This window comes from Gracilinanus agilis, chromosome 1 (assembly GCF_016433145.1).
Source record: "Gracilinanus agilis isolate LMUSP501 chromosome 1, AgileGrace, whole genome shotgun sequence".
Taxonomy (NCBI): Eukaryota; Metazoa; Chordata; class Mammalia; order Didelphimorphia; family Didelphidae; genus Gracilinanus; species Gracilinanus agilis.
In genome coordinates, this window is record NC_058130.1 from 714,214,731 (window position 1) to 714,233,871 (window position 19,141).

The 19,141-nt window shown below is 45.5% G+C and overlaps 1 protein-coding gene across 1 annotated transcript; it reads left to right on the plus strand.

The window, feature by feature from the left end:
• Positions 1-6,492: 6,492 nt before the first annotated feature.
• Positions 6,493-8,472, plus strand: FUT6 (fucosyltransferase 6). Its single transcript, XM_044658483.1, has 2 exons — positions 6,493-6,542; positions 7,368-8,472. The coding sequence occupies exons 1-2, from the start codon at positions 6,493-6,495 to the stop codon at positions 8,470-8,472; spliced, it is 1,155 nt and encodes a 384-aa protein (XP_044514418.1).
• The last annotated feature ends 10,669 nt before the right edge of the window (positions 8,473-19,141 follow it).

Here is a 19,141-nt window from a genome sequence, read left to right on the forward strand (position 1 = left end):
TATATATATGTGTATATATATATATATATATATATATCTTGTTTGTATGTGATTATTTGCAAGTTGTTTCTCCATTAGATTATGAGTTCCTCAAGATCAGGGACTATCTTTAATCTTTTTTTTTTGTATTTTTAGCACTTAACTCAGTGCCTGACAGTGATGCTTAGCAAATGTTTCTTGACTGTATATATCTCGCGTGTAGATGTTTGCTTGTTTTCTCCCTCTTAGAATGAGAGATCCTTGGTGCTTCTATCTTTCTTTGTACCCCTAGCACTCAGCAGAGTGCTTGGCATGTGGTATGTAAACATTTAAATCCTTGTTGACTGCTGGTGGTTAGGGAATGAGGAGGTTCTTAAAGGTTATTAGGGGAGTTTATCAAGTAAGCAAATGACACTCAACTCTAAGCTTTAGGATAAAAGGATGTAGCACTCTGAGGACACTGTCAGACTTGAATAATGTGCTGGTCAGTTTTACCAAAAGCCCTTTTCTTCTCTTTCTTTCTATTCTATGTTAGATGGGATGACTTCGAGACTTAGGGGAAAAGGAGGAATATCTTTGGAAATGAAGTCAATATTAATAACGTGATATTAATAAAACATTTTTGGAAGTGCCTAAGGTCCTAAGAAACTAAGGTGATTCTCAGATTGTGGGAATCTGTAGGAGCTTAAAATTGTGTGTCTTTGATTCTGTTTTCTAAAAGACTAAGATTCTAATTTTCTAAGAGCCTATAACTCTAAAGATCTAAAAGAAAAGGAGATGAGTTCCTGTGACTTTGAAACCTGTGCCTTCGATCTCTTGTTAAGCACAGTGTGTCCCCTAAGGGAAGATGGCAAGAGGCCAGGCCAGATACCTTCTATCTGTCCCCAAAGGACTTATCTCTGCCCCAAAGCACCACCTTTCATCTGTGTCAGCATAAGGCAACTTCCACCTCCTATTGCCAGCCAGTCTCCCAATGGGCATGTGAGAACCTCTGGTGCAAAGAGGAATAACCTACTCTTTGACTTTCAGACCTCCCATCTCCTGCTATGTCTGCCCTTTGAAGGAAGAGGAAGAGAAAAGCTGGTGGGGAATAGAACTTCTTTTCCCCTGCTGTGCAGGTTTGACCTTCATCTCCAGTTGTGTCTCCTGCCTTCCTAATCGTCATTCTTCCCAGAGAAAATGAGTTACGAAGTGGGAGCCTTCCATATAACCATGTTGCTCCCATCTCATGCTCTAGCCTTATCTCCAGTCTTCTTTGGGAGGTGGTGCCTTCCATTCAAAGATGAACATTCTCATACCCTTCCCAACTGTGTGTTTCTGAACCCTTGTAGGTCATTATCCAAACCCCATTCCACACCCTTTAGTACTTGATTCTTTATTCCCATTCCCCTCTACTCTCCTGCTTCAAAGTTTCAACTACACACCACCCAGTCCTTCCACTGAGCTCAATAGAATTCTTGTGCTGTAGGCAATAAACCTTCCTTCATCCTCCTTTTTTTCCTTGACCACTCTTTCCATCTATTAGTTATTTCCGAAGCCTGACCCTCCCCAGATGACACAGCCTCCCTGGCCATGCTTTCCAGTACTGGCTGCCCCTGTCCTCATTCTCCTTGGCCCACTAGTTGAGGTGGGGAGTTGGAATACTTGCTCCCCACTGCTACTTTCAGGTTCTCGTCCTGCCTCCATCACTTAATAACCTCTTTTCCTTTGAAGTTCATGCTTTTCATATCTACTACTCAATCAAAATCCTGGTAATTATTGTCCACAGAACCTCCAGGCCACTTCCCTTCCTTCCTCAAGATATCACTAAATGGCTAACACTTTTTCTCTCCTCCCCTTCCTCTACATTCACATTGGAGGATTCAAATACATATTGACTCTCCTTCTGACTCTCTGACCACTCAGTTCCTCAACTTATTCCCTTCTATGAACTACTCTTCCAACTTACTTCAGCTCAAACCCTTGACCTTGCTATCACCCACAAATATAATGCCTCCATGTTCAAGAATCCTGAAATCTCTTTATCTGAATATAACCTACTGGCTTTTCACCTCTCCCACTGCCTTCTCTGATAAAACCCCAATTTTTATCTATGCCAGGACCTCCAATCCTTTAACCCCTCAGTTCTTTCCCAGGTCACGTCTCCTGCACTAACCACTTTTTCCTCTTTTCCCTGTCTTGACCCCTTAGCATACAAATTCAACAATACTCTCCCCTCTTGAATATCTAGCCCCCTTATCATAATACCATTTATGTCCAGCCAAGCCTCAGCTTGGATCACTCCCACCATTTGCCAGCTTCAATTCTACACATGTGCTATTGAACAAAGGTGGAGAAAATCGTGCGACCAATCTGAATGAGTACTATAAATTTATGTTTGACCATTTCAATGGGGCCCTCACTGCTTCTAGGCAATCCTATTCTACTTCCATTATCAACTCACTCTTCTACTCTCTGCAGCAGCTCTTCTATGCTTTGCCATTTTTTTTCAAACTTCCCATGGTTTGCCTTCCCTCCACTTTCTCAGCTGAGATCTTTACCTTACATTTTATGGAAAAAACTGAAGCTGTCCACTTTTTCTCCCCTCTTCCTCATCTCCTATCACTCAGATGCCTTCTGCCACCATCTCCTCCTTCATCTTGTCTCATATGATGAAATGACCTTACTCCTTACCAAGGCTAACCCTCTATGTGATCAAGCAATCCCATTTTATCCAATCTCCTCCAAAAGATTGCTCCCTCTGCCATCCCTACTTTTTCACTTATTTCAATCTCTCTCTCTGGCTTGCCTCATTCTCTACTGCCTACAAATGTATCCATGTCTTCCCATCTTCAAAAAAGCCCTCCGTTATGTCCATCAATTAGGGGATGACCAGACAAATTGTGGTTTATGGTGGTGATGGAGTACTATTGTTCTATAAGGAATGATGAACAGCATGATTTCAGAAAGAGCTGGAAAGACCTACATGGACTAATGCAGAGTGAAATAAACAGAACCAAGAAAAAGCTGTACACAGGAATAGCAATATTGTGGAATGATCACCCGCAGTAGACTTAGCTATTATCAGCAGTACAATGACCCAGGACAATTCTGAGGGACATGACAAAGAATGCTATCCATCTCCTGAGAAAGAACTGTTGGAGTCAGAATGCAGATGAAAGCATACGATTTTTCAATTGTTTAATTGCGTTTTGGTTTGTATAAGATTGCTCACTTCCAAAAAAGAACAATATGGAAATATGTTTTGCATGATAATATATGTATTACACAGATTGAATTGCCTACCAGCACCAGGAGGGGGAAGGGAAGGGAGGGAGGAAGGGAGATAAGTTTGATCATATGACTTAGGAAAACTTGCGTGAAATTTTGTTATTACATGTAATTGTTAAAAAAATAAAAATACAAAAAAAATTAAATATAAAAAACCCTTCCTTTGATCCTCTTATCCCTGCTATTTTCCTATATTTCTTCCACCTTTTGCTGTTCAAATCCTACAATATGGCCTGACCTTTTATTTCCACCAAAAATACTCTCCAAATACTCTCTTAGTTGCCAAACCCAATGACCTTTTTTCAGTCTTCCTTTTATTTGATCTCTCTGAAGTCTTTGACACTATTGATCATTGTCTTCTCCTGGATGCTCTCTTCTCTATAGTTTTTGGAATGCCACTCTTTCTTGATTTTCTCCTACCTATCTGACTGCTCTTTCTCTTGTTTCCTTTATTGGATCCTCCTTGAGATATTCTCCAGGGTTCTGTCCTGGACCCTTTTTATTTTCCCTCTATATTACTTCTCATCAGCCTGGAGTGGAGAGATGGAGTGTCTTGTGTGAAGAACAGCAAGGGGGTTCTAATAGTCCATGATCTTAAGGTTCTAAAACTGACTATAGGATTTTGTTATTCATTCATTCATTCATTCATTCATTCATTCATTCATTCATACCTCTGTTGATCTGTTTATTTATATAGTTACCTGTTTGTTTATTTCTGCATTTCTTCATTCATTTTTACACACATTTATCATCTCTTTCTCCTACTGCAGCCTCCCTCCTTCCCTCATTCAACAATAAAAAATGAAAAATAAAAATCTCTTAACACATAGTCCAGCAAAACCAATTCCTTGAGCATGTCAAAAAATATTTGCATGTTTCCTGTTATATTTGGAGTCCATCACCTCTCTTGGCAGGAAGTTGGTAGTGGGTTAGAATCTAAGTTCTAAAGATCTGTTATTCCATTCTCATAACTTTAGACCCAGAGAACCTTACAATCTCACAGGGAAGATCTGAGTTCAAATCTAGCCTCAAACTCTTAATAGCTGGGTAACCCAGCAAATCACTTAACCTCTGTTTGTCTTGGTTTCCTTATCTGTAAAATAGGTATGATAAATAATAATAATCCACCACCCTGGATTATTGTGGGGATCAAATGAGGTGTTAATTGCAAAGTGCCTAGCATAGTTCCTGGCACATAGTAAACACTCTAGAATGTTAGCTATTATAGATTATACCTATAATTTATCATAATATATGCTATATATGATATGCATGTATATATGTCTCTCTATATTTTCTCTATCCATATTTATCTGCATGTTGTTTCTCCCCCATTAAGTTCTTTGAGAGCAGGTACTGTCTTTTGCTTTTCTTTGTATCTCTAGGAGTGAAGACTGTGCCTGGCACATAGTAGGTGCTTAATGCTATTTGTCCTTCACTTTCAAAGAGGAAAGATCACATCATAGGGTGATGTCTTGACTTTTAGGTGAATTGGATTTAAGTGAGGGAGAGTTGCACAAACTTGTCAGCCTCACTCTGTCTTCCAGAGTCATCAAAATTCAGTGGCAGGACAAAAGCCAAGCTAGATAGCTCAGTGGAAGAGAGCCAGCCCTGGAGTTGAGAGGACCTGAGTTCAATCTAACCTCAGCACTCCCTAGCTGTGTGACACTGAACAAGTCACTTAATCCCCATTGCCTAACCTTTAGTGCTCTTCTGCCTTGGAACCAATACTTGTATCAATTCTAAGACAGAAGGTAAAGATTTTTTAAAAAAGACAACTGGGGAGGCAGCTGGGTAGCTCAGTGGATTGAGAGTCAGGCCTAGAGACAGGAGGTCCTAGGTTCAAATCTGGCCTCAGACACTTCCCAGCTGTATGACCCTGGGCAAGTCACTTGACCCCCATTGCCCACCCTTACCACTCTTCCACCAAGGAGCCAATACACAGAAGTTAAGGGTTTAAAAAAAATGTAAAAAAAAAAAAAAAAAAAAAAAAGACAACTGGCCATGGCCTGGGATTCAGTGTATGACTTAGTCATCTTTGATATCTAATAAAGCTCCAAGTGAGTGTTCCATAGCAATTTTTCTCACCCAGCTACTCCACCAGGTCAAATTTTCACATGTTTAGGGTAAACATCTCCCTAACTCATTGCTTGTTTTGAGGTCTGCTGGTTACCCTCAACCTGGTTTAATCCACTTCCTGGGGTGTGGCTGCTGTGTTTGCTACAGTTTGAGATATATGGAGGGTTACGGCAAGCCTAGCACCTCTGGTGTGAAGAACTTGCTAAATCCTTTTCAGGTAGCTGCTCATCCACTGTTGATGTCCACCTTTCAGGTAGCATTCAGATACTTAATAAATGTTTACTGACTGATTGACTGACCAATTGCATTCTGCTGTTTAGTCATGTCCAACTCAGTGACTAATTGCATAGTTTTTTGCACATTGACTCCACCATTAGACTAGGAGCTCCTTAAGAGTAGAGATTCTTTTGCCTTTCTTTGTATCCCCAAAGCACAGCACTTCAGTTGTCTTTCAGTCGTTTTTCACGACATGTCCAACTCTTTATGACACCTTTTTGAGCCTTTCTTGGCAAAGATTCTGGAGTGCTTCGCTGTGTCCTTTTCCAAAGGCAAACATGGTTAAGTAACTCGCCTATGGTCACATAGCTAATAAGTGTCTGAGGCTAGATTTAAATCCAGATCTTCTTGACTCCAGGTCTGGCACTCTATCCACTATGCCAACCAGCTGCCAGCAGGGGCTTAATAATCACTTTTTGACCGACTAAATATTATCCTCTTAGACCCTTGGACTTTTAGGCCTTTATACCCTTAGTCCTTTACATCTTTAGACCTTTAGACTTAGTCCTTTAGGTCTTCAGCCCCTTCGTCTCTTAGACCTTTAGACTCTTTGACTCTTGGTCCCTTAGTTCTTTAGAGCTTTAGCCTCTTAGTCCTTTAGACCATATCCTTAGATGCTCCTACTCTTAGACTCTCACGGCCTCTCGCACTCTCATACCATGCGGACTCTGGGATCCCTCGGATACTCAGCATCTTAGGACCTTTGAATTTTCACGAAAGTCTCAGTCTCAGGATATTTGTCCTTAAGGCTACCAACGATGGTTATGAAACCAAGATGGGAAGGGTGGAGGCCGAATAAGACCAAGCAGCCAATCAGGAGGAGTGTAGGGAGCAAGGCGGGGCCTGGCCCCACCTACTTTTCCCACTTAGGCTTCTGGGTACTCAGAAATGGCGGAGCTAGAGGCGGATGTTGGGCGGGTCACATCCTCTGCTCAGAGGTAGGGTAGCTTTGTAGGAGATGGGGGATGGAAGGAAGGAAGTGAGGAGGGAGGATTTGGGCGGGGTGGGGAGGCCTCAGTGACCTGCCTGGCCTGTGAGAGGGAAAGCCTTTGAAGCTAGGGAAGGAGATCTTTGGGAGTTATGGGGGAAAGGGAGGGGGAGGAGGGGCAGGAGGGCACCGCCATCTTCTGCCCTGTCCAATGGCGGTAAGTCAGGATAAGTACACAAACAACCCCAGGTGGCCAGAGGAGGGTGATTGATATGGTGAGGGCCCTTGATTGGCAGGTCATCCATGGATAGGCTGGAGGAGGCTGGGGAGTATCATCTGTATCCTAAAGTATTTGGGAGCAAAGGGGTTAGATCTTTGTGCCATGGCTGTAGAGAAGAGAACTTGGAGCAAGGGGTGGAAGATGTCTAGGGGGTAGATTTAGATTTGGCATAAAGAAATGCGAAGTTAGAGTTATACAGAAGTGGAATGGACTGGAAAATAATGCCTTTCCCAGTCAGTAGAGCTTTCGATGGCCATTTTTCTGGTATGTTATTGAGTACGTAATCAGTTGAGTATGGGTTAGCTAAGTAGCCTCAGAGGTCCAATGCCCCTGGGATTTTGTGAGATGATGGACAGGGAGATGGGAGATAGAGGGTGAGGGGTAGGGAACTGACAGAAAATCTTAAGTAGAGGAAGAAGGGAAAATGAAAAAGAAAAAGAAAAGAAGAGGGAGTAGGAAAAGGAGAGGTGGAAGGAGGGTATGAGTAAGTGTTAGACAGGTACTCACTTGTCACTGACTGGCTTACCAGCCCCATCCTTCCCTTCTTCCCTTCAGTCCCAGCTGCTCCACTAAAGCTCAGGCCACCTCATTTTTCAAGAAAAAATACTTTTACTCCCAGCTGTTCCTGTTCCTGCTTTTGCAGCTGTTGTTTACTCTGAGCCTTCTCTCATATTGGTACCTGCCTTGTCAGCCTCTGCAGAACTCTTGCTTCTCTGGGCAGTTATCATCATCCATAACCTCTGTGATCACCATCCTGGTGTGGACATGGCCTTTCAATAAAACGCCTGAGTCCCCTGAAGGATTCTACTGCTTTGGCTCCTCAGTTGGAGAGCTGAACTGCCAAATCACATTGGACCGTAGCTGGTATGACAGGGCCCATGCGGTCATCATCCATCACCCCGATGTGAGCAGCAACCCCTTCAGACAGCTGCCTACTGAACCACGTCCAACTGGCCAGCGCTGGGTTTGGTTCAGCCTTGAGTCACCCAGCCACTTGAAAAATCTGGATGCTATGGATGGCCTCTTCAATCTGACCATGAGCTACCGAAGTGATTCAGACATTTTCACCCCTTATGGGTGGCTCAAACCACGGGAAGGAGAGAGGAACAATTCCTTAATTAGACCCCCCTTTCCCAAGACTAAGCTGGTGGCCTGGGTGGTAAGTAATTGGAAGAAAGACTCCATACGAATGGAATACTTCCGGAAACTAGAGCCCTATCTCTCTGTGGACATCTATGGTAAACATCACATACCATTACCAACCAAGAAACAGCAGATCATCCTCTCCAAGTACAAGTTCTATTTGGCCTTTGAGAACTCTCTACACCAAGACTACATCACAGAGAAGCTTTGGCGAAATGCCTTGAAAGCCTGGGCTATTCCTATAGTGTATGGTCCACCAAGGCACAACTATGAGCGCTTCTTGCCATCTGATGCCTTTATCCATGTGGATGACTTCAAGAAGCCCCAAGAGCTAGCCACCTACATAATGAAGCTGAATACAGATGAGAAAGGCTACCTGGCATACTTCCAGTGGCGGGAGCACCTGGAGGTGGTGATCAGGATGGGCTGGCACCAGGAGTTCTGTAAGGCATGCCGAATCCTCCAAGAGTCACCCACTTACCGGACTCTGCCAATGCTATCCAGATGGTTCACCTGAGGGGCATTCCTCCCTGTCCAAGGATTCTTGGAGCTTCTAGTTGCAGTGAGTGAGCTGGATGGCCAAAAGGCATCTTCTCATTAATGCCCTTTTCTTCCACTGGATATCTTTAGTGATGTCTCCTACTAGTGATATCCTTTTGTGAAAGCCTTCCACTGGTGATGTTGGGCCACATTTCCTCCCAGTGATTGTCACGGTGATGTCTTCCACTCAGGACCTTCGGTGACATCTTTTAGTAGTGACCTTTGGTGATCTTTCCTTCTTTCACTAATGACCTTCGGTGACGACTCTCATTTATTATTTCCAGCACTGGTGACCTTACTGAGATTCTCCCACCCATGATTTTCAGAAGCATCAAAAGTGACCCTTGCTAATGTTCCCCACTAGAATCTTGCCCTCTGGTAACTCCAAAAGAGTTCCTCCATTGGAGACTATCAGTAATATCTACCATGGATCAGACCTCTGCTATAACTTTCTTTTTTTCTCTGCTATAACTTTTTTTTTTTTATTTTAGACCCTTAACTTCTGTGTATTGACTTATAGGTGGAAGACTGGTAAGGGTAGGCAGTGGGGGTCAAGTGACTTGCCCAGGGTCACACAGCTGGGAAGTGTCTGAGGCCGGATTTGAACCTAGGACCTCCCGTCTCTAGGCCTGACTCTCAATCCACTGAGCTACCCAGCTGCCCCCTCTGCTATAACTTTTAATGACAATTCCTCACGATAATCTTCATTGACATCTCCTCCCTTCATAGCCTAATGCTCTCTGTGATATTCAGTGGACGCAGATTTTTATTTTGTTTTCCTGGTACTTAGAAAGAGCTTAATAAATGTTTATTGAATGACAATACAGATGAAGATAATATAAATCAGGCCTGGGATGGACACCCAAGGCTATCTGTGCTGATGAAAGGAGCTGATTCTGCATATCTTGCTCTGTGGGACTGGGGCCCAGAAAAGCCAGACATGTCTTACAGTCACAAAATGTGTCCTTTGAGGGACTTTAAAGGCCATCTAGTCAAATCTACTCTCCCCTGACATACACACATACATATACCCCACTCTATGTCTGCATGGCAAAACTGGGACCTAGAAAGGGGAAGAGTCTTAGTCAAGGTGCTCTCAAGAAGTCAAGAGCTAAGCCTAGACCAAAACCTAGTTCTTTGACCACTAACTTGAGTTCTTTCCATGGCACTCCCTCTCCCAGAAGAGCTCTGATAATATAAAGCCAAAGGAATACCTAACTCCCTAAATGTTAGAGTCAGGATATAAAAAGGATAGAGCGAGCATTGGTGGCAAACAAAGAGAAACAGCCCCATATTGACTTTTGTTGTTGTTTAAAGGTGTCCAACTCTTTGTGACCCCCATGGACCATAGCAAGCCAGGCCTTTTTATCCTCCACTACTAAGTCTTTCTAAGTTCATGTTCATTCTTTCCATGATGCCATGTCCTTCTCCTTTTGTCGTCCATCTTTGCCAACATCAGGGTCTTTTCCAGTGACTGCTGTCTTCTCATTATGTGGCCAAAGTATTTCAGCTTCAGTATTTGGCCTTCCACTGAATAGTCTGATGAATACTATCTGTGTTGTATTGTGTTTTTATTTTGTTAAACATTTCCCAGTTTAATCTGGTTTGAAAGCAGTGAGTACTAGCAAGTTTGACACTCCTGGGCTAGAGGAAGACTAGGCTGAATCAAATGATACAATACAATCAGTATATATGTCAAGTCTTACACTTGGTTTTAAAAACCTCAACTTTGCAGGCACAGGATGTGGGGAGAACAGTTTGATAGTAAGTTATCTGAAAAGGAGCTAGGGGTCTCAATGGACTATAAGACTCGTATGTGTCAGCAGTGTGATGTGGTTGCCAGAAAAAGCTATGTTATATTGTTTTGCTTGGCCCAAGAAGGCAGAAGCAGAAGCTTCTGGATGATGTAAAGAGGCATGTTGAGGCCGGATGTGAGGAATGATAAGATCTTTCTTATCATGAGAGCTGCCCCAAAGTGGAATGGGCCACTATTCCATAGGGAATACCCCTTTTTGGAGGTCTTCAAGCAGAGAATGGATGGATGTTAGGGAGGTTACGATGGGGATGCCTTTTTAGGTATGCATTAGACTACATCATCTCTGAGGTTCCTTTAAATGTTAAAATTCTGTGATCTGTGGTTCTGAGGCCCAATGTTACTTTTGATCAAAGTAATTTTCCCTCTCCTCTATTTTCTCAGTCCTCATCCATCTTAATTCCTCAGCAGTCATTTCACTGTTGATCACCCTTTTCTCCTTGATAATCTTTTCTCTCTTGGTCTTCTGGTTCTCCTCCTACCTGCATGACTTCTCCTCACTCTCCTTTCCTAGATCTTTGTCTAGTTCACATCTGCTAACCATGAGTGCCCTACAAAGGCTTTGCCCTGGGCCTCTTTCTCTTTTCCCTCTATGCTGTTTTGCTTGATGATTTCGCCAGTTTCCATGGATTCAAAGATCATCTCTATACAAATCATTCTCAGATCTGTTTATCCAGCCCTAACCTCTTCACTGATCTCCAGACTCACTTCTCCAACTGCCTACAGGACGTCTTGAACTGGATGTACTGTAGGCATCTCAAACTCAATCTGTCCCAAACTGAACTCATTCTATTTCCCCCAATACCCTTCTTTTGTCTTAATTTCCTTGTTGCTGTCAAGGGTACCAATATCTCCCCAGTCACCCAGGCACACACCACAACCATAATCACTCTTTCCTCTCTGTATCCAAGCAGTTAATCAATCTCTTATGCCAGGCACTGTGCTAAGTGCTGGGGTTACAAAGAAAGACAAAAGACAGTCCCTACCCTCGAGGAGGTCATAATCTAATGACAATCAATTAGTAAGCATTTATGAAGCACCTACTATGTGCCAAGCATTTTGCTAGTGCTAACAAGCAAATACACAAAGAAGATGTATACAGGATAAATAGGAAATAATTAACACAGAGAAAGCATTTGAATTAAGAGAGTTGGAAAATTATTTCCTAGAGATTTCAGTTGGGACTTGAAGAAAAAAGCCTGGGAAGCCAGGAGGAAGGGTATTTCGAGCCTAGGGGACAGCCAGAGAAATGTTCTGAGCAGAGAGTTGGAATGTCTTGTTCATGGAATAACCAGGAGACCAGTGTCGCTGGAGCAAAAATTGCTTGAGGAAAATGATTAAGAGGCTTTTAGTAATTTTCTAAAGTATAGGAGAACTAGAGCTAGGTTATAGAAGGCTTTTGATGCCCAACAGCATTTTGTATTTGATCCTGGAGGCAAGTGGGAGCCACTGAATTTTATTGAGTAGGAGGAGTGACATGGTCAGACCTGCACCTGGGAAAATCATTTTAGTCTTTGAATGGAGGATGGATTGGAGTGGAGAGAGACTTGCAGCAAGCAGGCAGACCCACCAGCAGCTATTGCAGTAACCCAGGCGTGAGGTGATGAGGGCCTGTACCAGAGCAGTGGCAGTGGCAGAGGAGAGAATGGGGCATATTCAATGTTGATTGAAATCAACAGGCCTTGACAGCAGCGTAGATGTGGAGGGAATGAGAGTCAGGAATCAAGGTTGACATTCAAGGCACTGAGAGGATAGTGGTACAGTCAGTCTTCAGTAGCCTTCACATTGATCTCTGTCTCAAGTCTCTTCTCATTCCAGTTGATCCTTCACTCATCTGTCAAATTGGTCTTCCTCAAGTGCAAGCCTGAATCCTGTCACCTGTGGCTCCCTATCACCTCTGGCATCACATCTAAAATACTCTCTTTGGCTTTCCCATCCTTTTATAACCCGGCCCCTTCCTACCTCTCCAGGCTTCTACTTTACTGTCCACCACATACTCGTTGATCAGCCTCCTTGTCATTCCTCCAATCCAACACAGCAGCTCCCGAGTCCCAAGATTTTCAATGGCTATCTGTCCCCCATGCTTGGCATACTCTCCCTTCTCACATCCACTTTCTAGTCCCCCTCTCCCCCCCCCCCCCCCCCCGCTTCCCTCAAGCATTAAAGTCCTGCCTTCTTCAAGCAATCTTTCCCAGTCCTTTTAATCTTAGTGCTTTCTCTTTGTAACTGCCCCCAGTTTATCTGGTATATATCTTGTTTTTTAAAAATGTTTACCCTTTTTTAGAATCAAATCTAAGTGGCAGAAGAGCAGTGAGAGGTAGGCATTTGGGGTTAAGTGACTTGCCCACAAAGCAAGGAGGTGACAGAGGCCAGATTTGAACTTTGGTCCTCTCATCTTCAGGTCTGACTGTCTACCCACTGAACCACCTAGCAGCCCTATACATCTTGTTTGCACATATTTGTTTGCATGGTGACTCCCCCATTAGCCTGTGAGTTCCTGAAGGGCAGGGACTATTTTTGTCTTCCTTTATATCCCCAGTGACTAGCACAGTGCCTGGCCCATAGTAAGCACTTACTAAATGCTTCTTGACTTGAATTGGCTCTTGGTCAATCCCATGATCTTATGGGATCCATATTTCACAAACTGGGAAACTGAGGCCGTTACATTGATCATGCTGAGATCCAAGTGTGATCCTGAAGTTTTCTTTCTTTCTAGTCAGGGAGAAGTGCCTGGAGGAGATCATGGATCTTAAGAGATCCCTTAGGCCAACACTACCTTTTGACAAGAGGACACTGAAGTCCGCAAGTTACTCGCCTAAGGTCATGAGGTAGTAAGTATCAGAAAAATGATTCTAACTGGTGTCCTCTAACTGCAAATTCAGCTCTCTGCTCTACCGTGCTGTGCCCTGGAAATGAACTGGCCATGTAGGATGTAATTAATAAAGGTTTATTGAATTGACTAAGATCCACCTTCTTCCCAGCCTGCCTTTTTCCAAGTGTGGTACCGCTCAGATCTCTTGAGTGAGTATCAGTTGGGAGAAATCACTTTGGATGGTAGGAAGGACCCCAAATCATTGATTATGGAATGTGAATATTAGAAGAGAGTTCATGGATAATCTCATCCAACCCATATTCCACAAGGCATCCCCACTGTCACACACCCAACCAGTGGTCATCTTGTCTCTTCTGAAAGACCTCCAGCTGTGTGGGCGTGGGAGGGGGGGGGCATTTGCTACTTCAGAGGCAGCCGATTCTCACAGAGAGCTCTGCTAATAAAAAAGCAGTTCAGGGGCAGGTGGGTAGCTCAGTGGATTGAGAGTCAGGCCTAGAGATGGGAGGTCCTAGGTTCAAATCCGGCCTCAGACACTTCCCAGCTGTGTGACCCTGAGCAAGTCACTTGACCCCCATTGCCCTCCCTTGCCACTCTTGCACCAAGGAGCCAATACACAGAAGTTAAGGGTTAAAAAAAAAATAAGCAGTTCCTGGTTTCAAACCCAAGTAAATAGAAAAGAATTCCGGCTGGAATTCGGTTCCATGGAAGAAAAAGAATGGTGGAAGGGAGAGACCCTACAGGACTGGTTAGAACAGAGAGCTCTCTTCCAGGTCTGGTGGGTGAGACTGGGACTGGCCCTAGGGACAAGGAGCCCTTTATGGTGCTCAAGGCCAACCTCAGGCATTCCCCTGGCAGGAGGGGGACGGTCACCCGGGAACAGCTCCTTCTGGGGCTCAGGCATCGCCATGCTTCAGACTCCCTCAGAGGGTAGAAGTGAGAAGTGGCATATGAGAGCCCCCAAGTATGGTTGAGGGGAATTGGAGTGGGAAGGAGGGGAAGTAGTAGGGTCCAGGATCAATGAGCATTGGAGAATATACATTGGGCATGTTTGTGTCTACACACCTCTCTGCATTTCTTGGTTTGTATGTGTGTGTTTTCCCACGTAGATAGTATCTTGTGTTAGAATCAGTACTGTGTATTGGTTCCGTGGCAGAAGAGAGGTAAGGACTAGGCAGTGGGGGTTAAGTGACTCGCCCAGGGTCACCCAGCTAGGAAGCATCTGAGGCCAGATTTGCATCCAGGACCTCCCATCTTTAGGCCACACTCTCAATCCACTGAGCCACTTTGCAGCCTGTTGTGTGTTTCTTTATCTATGTATATGTGTCTGCATGTCATAAGCACTTGCTAAATGTTTGTTGACTGACTGACTAAACCTGTCTGTCTTTATACACATCTCTGGGTGTTTTCTCTTCTGCTTTCTCAGGATTGGAGACTGGGTGGGGACTTGGGGATGGAGTAGTAGGGTGGTGACAAGAATTTGCTGAATGAACCAGGATTCCCCACGTCCCTCCACACCCAGCTGAAGTCAGGATATGGGAGGGCTCACTCCCATGTTTTAGAGATGCTCTGGCCCAGGGCCAAGGTTTCCCCTCAGATGCCAGTTTGGGCAGGGGCGCAGGATATGGGGCTTCCCGCCTATCTCTACACACATCCAACCCCCCCCCCTCCACTTTGGGCTTTTCTAACAGGGCCTGGAATCCTGGGTTCCACTTCCCTGCCCTATCACCCTTATCCTAGGGATGGGGATAGGGATTGGGGTGGGGGTGGGATAGACACCATAGCTCATCTCCCCCCAGTGGCTGAGACCTCTGCAGAATCAGCAGAAGGAGGCTCCTGAGAACCCCAGTTTTAAACCACAGCTTGACCACAGCCCCAGCAGACTTAGACCTCAGGCTTGAGGGCCAGTGGGAATGGGACCTTCCCAGCCAAGCTTACAGGGAGGGCTTCCCACAGCAGACCACCCTGGTGGGCCTGCCCCTGCCTGAGGGGCGGGTCCCCCACTGTCTCTCCAAGAGGCTGCCTGGTCCCTGGCCCCTGCCAGCAATATTCACCCTGAATTTCCCCTCTTTCCCTACAGAAAAAGCTCAGCAAATCATAGAATGTCAGAAATTGGAGGAATATTTGGACCAGAACCCAGAATGTCAGAGTACTCATTAGAACCCAAAATACTAGAGCTAGGAGGGGCTTTAGAACATAGAATATCAAAGTCAGGAGGGGCCTTAGGACACAGAACCTAAAAATGTCAGAGCTGGGAGTCTTTAGAATACAGAATGTCAGGACTGGGAGGGCCTTTAGAATACAGAAGGTCCCTAGAACACAGAAGCAACCCATTCCACTTAGAATAGGAGTGCTTAGCTTTTTTGCGTGTCATGGACCCCTTTAGCAGGCTGGCACAGTATATGGGACCCCTTTTCATAATTGCATTTTTAAAGAAAGGTCCCTTAGGAACATCTAGTCTAAATCCTTCATTTTACAGATGGAGAAACTCAGATCCCCAGAGGGGTTGTCCACAGGAGCATAAGCAAGTCAGTATAAAAAATTCAGACTTGGGTATTTTGCCTCAAAGGCCACTGCACTTCCTCTGTAACAGTGATGGTGAACCTTTTAGAGATGGAATGCCAGGCCCCATCCCCCACCCCAGACCATGTGTCATGCCCCCGCACCCCCACTCCCAACCCAGTGCTGAGCACACCTAACCTCCCCCTTTATCCCACCCAGGGGAAGGAGGAAATTCCCCCCTTGGCTACTGGGTGGAGGGGTGGGTGAAGTGAGGAATGTCCTCAGGGAGTATAGAGAGGGGGAGGGGAGCCCAAGTGCTCTGCTCCCCTCTGGCTCTGGCCTGTGAGCCTCCCTCATCCCCTTCGAGTTCCCATTGGGCAGAGGGGTGGGGGAAGTGAAAAAATGCCATCAGGCATGGTAGAGAGGGGGAGGGGAGCGGCTCCATCCGAGTCCCTCTGCCTTTCTAGTAACAAACTCTGGTGGGGGGAGGGCAGTTAAGTGCCCACAGAGAGTGCTCTGTGTGCTCTCTTTGGCTTCCGTGCCATAGGTTCGCCATCAATGTGCTATACTATTCTCGTGTTGCTCATAGCCCCTACGTCTCATCTTTTGGGAAGTCCTTCTGCCATTCCATTACAGTCCTCTGGTGTGGGAGGAAGAGGTCCAGGTTTGGTGGGTTCAAATTCTTGGTTCCACTGCTGCCTTTTGACAAATACCTCTTCCACTTACTAGCTGTGTGATTTTGGCCAAGTTACTTCCTCTCTGGGCTATGACTCCATATGTAAAAGGATTGACCAAACAATCTCAAAAGTCCCGGTTCTCACTTTCTATGATTCTGTCCCTCCATGGGCTGCCATTTTCTCATATGTCAAGTAGGAATGATAAAGCCTGTACTGCTTTCCTTTCTGCCCTGGATTGTGGATTTGGGGATGCATGAAGATCTAAGTCAGATACAGTCTGGGCATTATTTAGGACAGAAGGGTACCCAGCACTCATCCCAGCTGGATCCTAGCCCCAGCTGAAAGTCTCCTAGGAGTCAAAAGCTATGGGTGAGGGAATGGCCTGAGCCAGGAGCCTCTTAATTCCAAGCCTTCCGCTTGGAGCTACAATCCAAAGCATAACAAACCACTACCAGGGCCATTCATTCTTATTTGCTCTCAACCACCAATGGGTGGAAGATGCCTCAGCTGGGATCAGATAGGTCAACACTGGCTGGGGCCATGTCAGAAACAAAGCCAACATCCCTTCCCACTCTAGCCACTCCCATATGTCCAGCTGCTAAAAACACCCAGCACATCTGGTGACTCCCAAGAGGTTCCCTTAGGACTAATGGATTGGTCATCCTTCCCCTTCCCCCTGAGGGAAACAGCTCTCTGTCTGCAGTCTCCATCTCACTCTCCATAAGTGTCTCTCCATTGCTCTGACTCTCTTTTTCAGCTCTTTGTCGATCTCTTTCTGTCTATGGCCCCCTTTGAGTTTGAACTAACAACAACTAACAACTACTGTTGATGTAGGACAAGTTTCTTCCCCTTCCTGGGCCTCTTTCTTCCTGTGTAAAATGAGACAGCAGGTCATGGTCTCTTTTAGTGCTAGCATTCTATGAGTCTTATTCCCCCAGCATCCCTTGAGCTTCCTCAATGGAGACAGCCACTGCCTCAGAAGTTGTCTGTGGGGCAGGAGGTGGTATCTCAGGTTTACAACTGGAGGAGACCACAAAGATCATCTGGTCCTAGCCCTCTCTTACCCCCCAGTTCAAGGATCTTCTCTATAGACTCCCTGATGGGGGCTCATCCAGTTTACCCTTGAACACATTCAGTGACAAGAGGCTCATTTTCTTAAGATGATGGGATCATAGATCAAGAGCTTGAAACAACTGTGAGACCCACCTAGTTCTATTTCCTTTTTTTTACAGCTATGAAAACTGAGACCCAGATAAGGTTGTCAAAAATCACAGAGTTAAGAAGTGGGATGCTGAGATTTGAACTCGAGTCCTCTGATTTCAAATCCAGCACTCTTTCTCCTAAGACAATTGGTTCCATTGTTGGGTAGCCTTGAAGGTTAAAAAAAAAAAATCATCCATATGTTGAACTGAAATCTCTCTCATTTCCTTCCCACTTCCACCACTGCTCCTTTCTACTCCCTCTGTCTCACAAAGACCCTTCAGATTTTGGAAGACATCTTCTGCAGACTTAAGTGTCTGGTTCCTTCAGCTGATCCCACGACCTGGTCTCCAGCCTTCCTCAGAGCCCAGATGGGGTCTGGGGCAGGGCCCACTTGGTGGCTCTGTACACCCTCATTCTGAATGCTCTGTTTCTATAATGCCACCCAACAATAATCATGGGATTTAAAGAAAGGGGGCCTTTGGGATCATCTAGATTGGCCCTCCATTTTATAGAGAGGAAATGTGAGCTCAGAAGAGGCAGTGATTAGCCTAGAGTCACACAGCTAGGATCTTAGGGCCACAGACCAAGAGCTGGAGAACATCTTGGAGGACCTCTAGTTCAACTCTCTCAGGAAATTGAGGCCCCAAGGAGGTAACTGGCTTGTCCATGGTCACAGAAGCAAATCAATGGTAGAACCAGATTTGAATCTGTCTTCCAGTCTGTTTCCAGAACTCTACCATACTGCCTAAGTTAGCTTTTAGAGAGGCAGAAAGTGCCAATGGAGGGAAGGATTGAATGCCTTCTCCCCCAGGCACAGGCTTACTTTCAGGCCCGTGGGGTCCTCGGCTGTCAGGGCCCAGGGGGCCCTGCTCTCTTACATTGTACATCTCCCCACCCTCCCCCAACCCCCCAAGGGGCCCTGTCTCCCTCCTACTCCAGGCTCTGGGCCGTGGGATCAGGCCTTTCTCTCTCTTGTGCCATGAGAAGATTGATTAGATTCTGCCAACAGTTCAGAAATCTGATACCCCCTGGAGGCCTGGGACTGTCAGGAATCGGGGCAACAACCACACAGAAATAAAACCTGGGTCCTTCTATCTGGGAACACTCATAAATGTCCTGTCCGTCTCCACCCCCTAGCTCAGCCCCAGTGGCCAGGCTCAGCAGGGGGATGGGCCTCCACCACCAGCTTTGGCCCCAAGCTGAGCTGGGCATTCTGGGGCCCAGACCATTTCCCCTCAGGCCCTGGAGGGAAGAGGGTGAAGGTAGGTATTTTTAGCCCAAGAAGGGAGATGGCTGATTTTGCTTTTGCTTAGGGGGCCAAGGGGAGGAGAGGAAAGCTGCTAGGATGGAGTAGGGTGCTCACTGGAGGAACAGCTTGGCATGACAAAGACTCCAGGCCCGAAAGCTAGGAAACTTGAGTCTGAGACAAGAGCAATACCCTTATCTGGCTGTACAACCTCGGGCAAATCCCTCTCCCTCTCTGGGACATAGTGTCTCTCTCTCTGTAAAATGAGGCGGTGCCCTTGCTCTGAGTCTAGAACTCTAAGGCGTCATGGCCGTCGCTGAGGCAGCGGGATGCAGAAGAAAGGGTACCCAGCTTGAACTTGGAATCAGGAGACCC